We start from the raw sequence: 8985 nt of genomic DNA on the forward strand, positions 1-8985 counted from the left end.
CAACGCCAGTTTAAATATAATAATCTTGCTGCACGATTCTAATTTCATTTTTTTTTCCAAAATTGCAATTTTACTATATATACGATCGTATATATAAGGAAGCAAAATCAAAAGATTATATGTTTTCTTGTAATACATCAATAAGAATCGAAAGTTATTGTTTTTCACTTTTTCTTTACATATCCCCTTAGATAACTAGTAACTAAATTAAAAGAGTAAGTCTAATAATTTATCTATTGTCATTATTATTGATACAGTTTTTATCTTTTATTTTGATACACTAACTTTAACTTTATAGGTGTATCCAATAGCATAATATTACATCCTCAAAAATAATTATTATTTTTAAAATAAATATCCTTTTCGATTCCTAATTATTTATTCAATGAACTTCGCACCTCCTAACAAATATAAAAAATTCAAATCAGTCCATATAACTATGTAGTAGGAAAGGCGGCAATGACCCTCCTAATTTTAAATTTTTACGTGTAAATTATATGTAAATTTCAAGGTTCAGAAAACCGGACCGGTCATCAAACCGCTCTAGTCACTGGTTCACTGGTTCACTGGTCTAACCGGTTTAACCAGTGGTTCAACCGGAAAAACCGTTTTAGAATAGAATAATAAATAAATTATAAATACACATCCTAAAACATATATGAAATCAAAAACAGCCACAGCAATAAACATTAATAACTCTATCTACACAATGAACATCAACAATTATGCAGAACAAATTTGAGAAATTCAGCCAGTCAACAAATATGCAAAACCAAGTCAGTTTCCAGCATTAACAAAGTACAAAACAGTAAAAATTTGAGCTACAAAACAGAAATTTGAGCAACACACAGAAATTGAACTACAAACACAAATTGAACTACAAACAGAAATTGAGCTGCAAACCAAGTTACCAACAACCAGAAATTGAGCTGCAAACCAAGTTACCAAGAAACAGAATTTGAGCTGCAAACCAAGTTACTAACAAACAGAAATTGAGCTGCAAACCAAGTTACCAACAACCAGAAATTGAGCTGCAAACCAAGTTACCAACAACCAGAAATTGAGCTGCAAACCAAGTTGCCAACAACCAGAAATTGAGCTGCAAACCAAGTTACCAACAACCAGAAATTGAGCTGCAAACCAAGTTACCAAGACACTTCCCTAACACTATCCCTCGTACTAGTCTCGTTTATGATGCAGGTACCCTTCTTCATTACTTTGTTTTTGGGGGCAAAGCTGTTTTTTTTATGGATTTCAATTATCATCTGCTGCCTGCTACCAAAAAAGATGGATCCTTTTTTCTTCTTTCTAACTATGCTTTATTGCTTTCCCAGTACCCTTTCCCCCCATTCTGCTACTGCATAATTCCCTTTGAACAAAATTAAACACTTCCATTCAACTACAGACTGCTCCAATTTTCTCATTCTTTCTTTTAAGTGTTGCCAAATTTCATGATTTTTCTATCATTATAAATTTACTCACAGAGGCAAAGAACAAAGATGAGCAGAGGAAGTCAGTTTACAGAGGCAAGTCGAAGTTCACAGAGGCAAAGAACAAAGATGAGCAGAGACGAGTTACTCACCGCGCGACGATGAAGACGATGGGACGGGCTACTGCCTGCTGGTGTTGAGAAGATAAAGACGACGCAGATGGATGGCTACTGGGCAGGGAACCAGGCGAAGAAGGAGGGCTACTTGAGCTGCCGACCAGGCGACGGCGGTTGCGCTGTTGACCGGTGACCGCGGCGACGAAGGAGGGCGCGGTGGCAGGCTAGGGTTCGGGCGTGGAGGGTTCAGTCTTCTCTGTTCTCTTCTCTCACGCAGATGAATATGACTCACTGATTCAGAATTAGGGATGCGGGGGAAGAAAGGGGGCTGGTTGGGGTGCAGGGTGCTCTACGGGTCGGGTCGGGTCGGGTTAAGGGTTTCTTTTTTTTAAATAATAAAACGGCGTCGTTTATGCAGAACCGGCCGGTTACCGGTTCGGTCCAACCGGCCGGTTTTTGACCGGTTCGCCGGTTTGTTGCCGGTTCTTTCCAGAACGGTTTCTGCAGGAGGACCGGACCGTTGGCATCGCCGGTTCGCGGTTAAACCGGTCGAACCGGCCGGTCCGGTCCGGTTTTCAGAACATTGGTAAATTTTAGTTTAGCCTCCATTAAAATTTAATTTAAATCTTATTTTATTGTGTAAATATTTTTTGTCACTCTCTAATATTTCATCTAACTCTGCTCTTGGTTCCTATCTACTTTGATATATGTACGTTCCACTGCAATCGGAGTCATTTGCTGATGTGTCAGCAACTTATCCACGTAGATTTCTCTCCTTCATAATTGAGACAAATTGCCCTCTAAACCTTTGTTGAAACGCTGCGTTTTATAAAGAGGTGTTATCATCTAAATATTCATAGTTGTTTAAGATTTTCTCTTTATTCTTCATTGTATGTAGAGTGAAGATAAGGGTTTTTCTCCCAAAACAAAACAAAAGTGAAAAATGTTTATCTTAAAATAAGAGCAACAAAAAAAAACCTGTTCAAATTTTCTGCGTATTAAATTCAAACAATATTGCATATATGTGACACAATGACATCTAGGTGCTACAAATCTTTTCCTCCCTTAGTTTGCCTTTTTTCTTATACTCCCAGTGGAACCCAGAGTCGGACTCTAGCACAAATTCTTTTCAGTTTCACTGCTTTTCTCCACGGTTCGTGAAAAAGAGTCTCTGATTTTTGTAGCCATAGTCTTTTTCAGGAGAAAAGTCCTTATCTTCACTCTACACACAATGAAGACAATGAAAAATAAAGAAAAAACCCTAAACAATTGTGAATATCCAGATGATAACACCTCTTTATGAAGCAGTATTTTAACAAAAGTTCAAGAACGATTTGTCTCAATTATGAAGGAAAAAAATTCACGTGGACAAGTTACAAATATATCACCAAGTGACCTGTTCAGAACTGGTTGCATGGACTAGAACGTACATATATCAAAGTAGATAGAGACCAATTTTAATTTTTATATTTATTAGGGAGTGCGAAGTCGGACAAATATTTAGAGACCGAAAAAGTCACTTACTCTTAATTAAACTTTTTTTTGTCCGGTCATATAACTTAGACACACTCACCTACATTCTAAGACATTCTATTTAAGGATTCTTCATCTAGTGTCTTCATTGAGACTTGAACCCGAGTGTGGTCAACCACCTTAGTCATGCCTAAACCTATCTGTCTTACTGTTCTGTTGGTGTTGATCCAAGCCTATATTATTTCATCAGGTTGGTATTCTGATGCTAATGCAACATTCTATGGTGACAAGCAAGGTGGAGATACCATGGGTCATCTCTTAATTTCTTTGTCTTAAATCATCGTCATCCTCATCAAATTATATCATCATCATCTATTTAATAAAATTGCAAAATTTTATTTTAAAAGACTGCAATTTGTTTCCTTGAACTTTGACTTATGTAGTTGGTAACATTTGTTGCTAGTCACGAGTTTAAGCTTTGGGTAAAAAACAAAAATAAGCCAAGGGAGAAAATAATTTACGTGAATAAGCCAAAACGAAAATTGCTTCATGAATCCACCAATGCACGTTTATATGTAGTTCGAACCAGTTTGGTTCGAACTCCATTTCTACATAATTTGAACCAGCTTGGTTCGAATTACACACAAACACACGCACACACATAATTCGAACCAGCTTGTAATAAATTTATTTAAATTATACCAAAAAAATATTTTATTCTATGCAAAATAATTTAAAAAATGGCTTAAAAGATGTTATGAGTACTATAAAAGTTTGTAATATTCTAGTGATTTAGGTAAATACATGATAAAAATATTTTTTCTTTAATTTCTAAATTATTAGTGACTACGTGGAGTATTTTTTTAATGTCCTAAGTCATTAGGACATTACAAATTTTTATAATACTTCTAACATCTTTTAAGCCATTTTTTAAAATTATTTTGTATAGAATAAAATATATTTTTAATTATTTTGTATGGAATAAAATATTTTCTTTCATTTCTAAATTATTATTGACTATGTAGAGTATTTTATTTAAAATTTGAGTACATGCATGTATTTACCTAAATTATTATAACATTACAAATTTGTATAGTACTCCTAACATTTTTTAAGCCATTTTTTTTAAATTGTTTTGCATAGGATAAAATATTTTTTGTAGTATAATTTAAAAAATTTTATTAAAAAATATTCATGAACTATTAAAAATGGACAGAAAAGTATTGTATGGAATTCGAATTGATAACTCATTAATATTTTAAAGAAGTCTCGTAATTAAATATTTTGTTAGCTTTTTTTTAATGTATGAAATAAAATATATATTTTTTTAAATTTTTAAATTATTAATTTTTTTAATAAATTTTTTAATAAATTTTTTTAATAAATTATTAATTTTTTAACAGCATAATTCGAATTATACCATGAATTATTGTGTGTACGTGTGTTTCTGTGTAATTCGAACCAAGCTGGTTCGAATTATGTGTGTACGTGTGTTTGTTTGTAATTCGAACCAAGCTGGTTCGAATGATGTGTGTGCATGTGTTTGTGTATAATTCGAACCAAGCTGGTTCGAATTATGTAGAAATGGAGTTCGAAAATTACCCTTAACAAGATACATTTTTCCCCTTTCAAAATTACCCTTCTACTAAGGTTTTTTACTAAATAAAAAACATCACTTAAGAAAATAAGTAAAGAAATTTTGCAGAGGGCATTTTTTCGTATTTCAATTTTCAACTACTATTTTTATTTATAAAAAATTCATAAAAATTTATTCATAAATAATAAAATTAGTTTTGTATCCATAAAAGATGAATAAATTTTTATCTATAAAAGTTTAAAACATTGACAAATTTACCTGTAAATAAAATCAATACTCTAAATTTTTATAGTTGAAAATGATAATTTAATCTGAAAAATAACTGGAAGTCCTAATTTGTTTTCTCTTTATTATCTCCATATTTTTTAAATAAAAAAAGTTTTTACATATATATGGTAAATTCTACTCTACTCTTCCTATAATAACATGTACATTACCCTCTTTGACATGTCACTCTCTAATTGGTAGTTATGTTAACTATGGTTAAACTATTGATAATTAAATTATAGCCCAAAGTGAATAATGGTATAATTTACTAAATTATTAAAAATCCAATTTTTGTTTCTTCCCCAAATCATGCTCCTAAACAATGAATCCTTTCTTTTCAATTGATGATGTTATATCAAAGGCATGCTGTGGCTGATCGTGAAGACTTCTTGCAAATGTTGATCCTTAGGAAGGAAATTCCAGCATGGTTTGAGCATCAGGAAGAAGATGACGGAGTATCAGTGTCATTCCCCCAGAATTGCCCTTCAATTGAAACCATCGCACTTGCTCTCTGTTTCCTAATTGAAATTGAAGAATATATTGACGCAGTAGAGCCATTGGTGATCTGCAACGGTGAAGAATTCATCAACGGTGAATTGAATTTTTGAACAATGATAAAAATATAACTTTACTTTTTAATGTTTATAGAAATTATATATTCATCCCTCTTAAAAAATATTTAATTACAAAATTATCCTACTTTAATTAAGATATTAACTCTTATTGAGTTAAATTAACTCAAATTAAAACTAAACATCCAATTAAAACATGTCACGTCACAAGGGGTAATTTACATGTTGAGTTAGAGGGGGTTGGGTAGAACTCACCTATATATATATTAAAAAATAAATTATGATTCCTAATCATTACTCATGTACTGATTTACTCTTTTATATAAAAGTTTGTACCTGTTTTATATAGAAGAGTTCCATGTCATAAACAAGGTGGTGTCAAGTTTCAGTTGAAAGGGACACCTTATTGGTTGCTTGTGTTGGTGTTCAATGTTGGTAATGCTGGTGATGTTTCTAGTGTTATCATCAAAGGCTGAAATCTTAACTGGCTTACCATGTCAAAAAGTTGGGGACAAAATTGGTTAATTGGGGGTTAACTTGGTTGGACAAATCTTGTCTTTTAAGGTCAAAAGTCAAAACTAGTGATGGGAAAACCTTGGAGTTTGATGATGTTGCTCCTTCTAATTGGCAATTTGAACTAACTTATGAGGGCAAATATAACTTTTAGGACTATGTTGATTTAGAATTTTTTTTTTTTTTAAAACAGAATGTTGATTTAGAATTTCAGTTGGTTTGGTAATGTTATGTTAAGGTGACAATAACATTTCTTTAGCCAATAAAATAATAAATTTTGATGTTTCCAAATTATAATAATAGAAAGTTAAATTTTTGACGTATTCAATGCCTTATAAATGTAAGAAAAATTATTTTTTCAACAAATTGAAATAAATTATTTTCTATGATCGTAATCATTATTTTGATCCATAATTCATCAAACCCACCATGCCAAAGTTAAATTCATCAAATAATTTTCAATTCAAGATGTTTACTTTTGGAGTGTCACAAAATCAAGAGTTAAACTTATGTCTGAAGACACTATTATTAGATGAAAAATTCAAAGCTACAAATGAAAATGATGCTATAAAAAAAAAAATTTCTCATTCAGTCATCACCTTTGTTGATGCCCGTTTGGCATTTCTCAGAAATACTGAAATACTTTTTTTTTTCCTTTTCTAGTAATAAAGTAAATTACATTGATCCATCTTGAAAAATATACTCTATCCATTTCAAAATAACTTTTGCTATAATTTTTGTTTATACATTAAAAAACTAATATTCAAATACAAAATAAATCTCGAATTCAAAATTCTAATTTCTCAACAAGCTTCTCAACCAGAGCATAAAAGCATAGATATGAATGTTTCCCAAAATAATCAAATGGCCAATGCATCATCTCCATATATTAGTCCCACCGAGAAAGAAAACACCGGGCACTCTTTTTATATGGATAAAAGAAATGAAGGAATTTAAGAGTTTAAAATTGCAAGTCACATTATATATAATGAATTCTATGCTTGTCTTCTACCAACTAACAACAAAAATGAAATTCTTTAAAGAGTACAAAATGTCATCACCCGATTCACGAGTAATTTCCATAACCCTTATGCATTGTTTTCTTCGACGTCTCCATTTTCGCCACCTTCGGCAGCCGCAGCAGCCATCAGCTCGTCAAAGTTTGCAGTCTTCCCAAGTAATATTTCAATCTAAAACACCATTTATCACATGTAGCAGTCAGAAATCAATGCAGCAGATCAGAAGAATTAAGACAACAATCATAATCTAAAATCAGCAAGCATTGTATTTAGACTTTTCCACTCTTACCTTGGCCTTTTGAACAGGTCTCCCTCTCGAATCATCTTTTATGTCGACAGTTGATGTCATGATTTCTGCATCATGAATTTAACTTTTCGATCATTTGAGCCAAAAGAAAGAGCGAAGGGGGAACAATTTCGCTCATCAACAACAACAACAATAATCATAAAATGTCTTACTCCTTTCAACGGCAAGCCCATTATTTTTCAATATTTCAGCAACGGTTACCACTGTGGCAATAGCTGCAGCAAAATAAAAAAAAACAAATAATTCAGAAATATCAAAATTGCAATCACGGAAAAAAGTTGAGAAATATTGAACTACAAAAGAACAACTCATAAATAAATCACTAAAGAAATCATGCATATATTCCTCATATTAATTTTGAAATGTAATTCTCCCATCCCAGGAAACAATGTGTTATACTTCAAAATCAGTGAAACAGCTCTACAACTACAAGTATTGCATTTCCAAAACACAGTGCTGTCTAATACTTCAATTAGCTTACCAAATTTGACAACTATTACACAAATTTTTCAAGTTCCATTGTGAATCCTTGCTCAAATATGCTAGTTGCTACGAATTATTAGTAGACTTCGGAAAAACAAGCACAAAAGAGCACATATCACAGCACAGACATTCATAACCCTTCTATAATCAGAAACTATTATACCGAGTTTATGAAAGGAGGAGATAACAAGATAATGCATCAGAGAAATGAATAACATCTAGATTCAGTGTCAAATTTTATTCTTAAATCACATTCTACTCATTATTATACCATTAGAACTAGTGAAATAAAGCATTTTCTTTTCAATAAACATATAAGAGAATGGATTTGATGTAAGATGATAAACATTATAAACATTGTGCTAACAAAAACATAACATCTTTGGTTTAATGAAACGTTTCATTATTTGTACCATTCTTCATTTTGACACAATACTCAACCTCACACAAAGTTCACAAACACAATTCACAATTCACAACCACCAAAATAAACAATCCTCATTAGAAATTTCCAAAATGTTGAAACAGATTAAAGTTCCAATATACATTACCCATTCCTAGAGCAGAAAGCTCAACCTCATTGTGCTGTTGCATATACCTCTGTTAAAATAAAAAATATAGAAACAAAATACAATAAATACTAGTAGCATCAATAAATACCGAATAAACTAATATAACCTAAAATCCTCAAAAGTTTCCAGCTTTATATAGAAAAAAAAAATTAACCTAAAAAATAATTGATAATTGATACATACCTTGGCGAGATTAACGTAGAAGAAAAGGGGTTTTTTGGTGTTGGAGACCTGAATGCGATTCTTCTTGTGGGATTCGGAGATGTTGATGTTGTTCACTCCTTCTGTGATTGCTTCCATTGTCTCTTTCTGTGAGCTGAAGAAGCGGTAAAAGATAGATAGAATACAAAGTACAGAAGAATGAAAACCCTAATTTAATGGAAGCGTTCCCCCAAATCCAATATATATTGAGATGAAATAATTATTCTTTTTATTTTCCGAGTATTTAAAAAGTGCAATATGCTGCTGCTTGTTTAAAATAGTATAGTGTGTTGTTGTCGCCAACGAAAAAAACTGCATGAAATCAAACATTGATACTCTTAATTAATTAATCATAATAACTCTCTTATATTATATAATAACTTAACATGAATTGTTGCTTCAAATTAAAAATAAAAAAAATTATTTATTGTAATG

At 31.7% G+C, this 8985-nt stretch overlaps 1 protein-coding gene across 1 annotated transcript; it reads right to left on the reverse strand.

The window, feature by feature from the left end:
* LOC107617714 (uncharacterized protein At2g34160) lies at positions 6870-8894 on the reverse strand. The gene is made up of 5 exons (XM_016319556.2): positions 8533-8894; positions 8329-8377; positions 7447-7509; positions 7277-7341; positions 6870-7158 (listed from the first exon to the last, which is right to left on the reverse strand). Exons 1-5 carry the CDS (start codon positions 8647-8649, stop codon positions 7057-7059), a joined length of 396 nt encoding a protein of 131 aa, XP_016175042.1. The 5' UTR covers positions 8650-8894; the 3' UTR covers positions 6870-7056.

This window comes from Arachis ipaensis, chromosome B09 (assembly GCF_000816755.2).
Source record: "Arachis ipaensis cultivar K30076 chromosome B09, Araip1.1, whole genome shotgun sequence".
Taxonomy (NCBI): domain Eukaryota; kingdom Viridiplantae; phylum Streptophyta; class Magnoliopsida; order Fabales; family Fabaceae; genus Arachis; species Arachis ipaensis.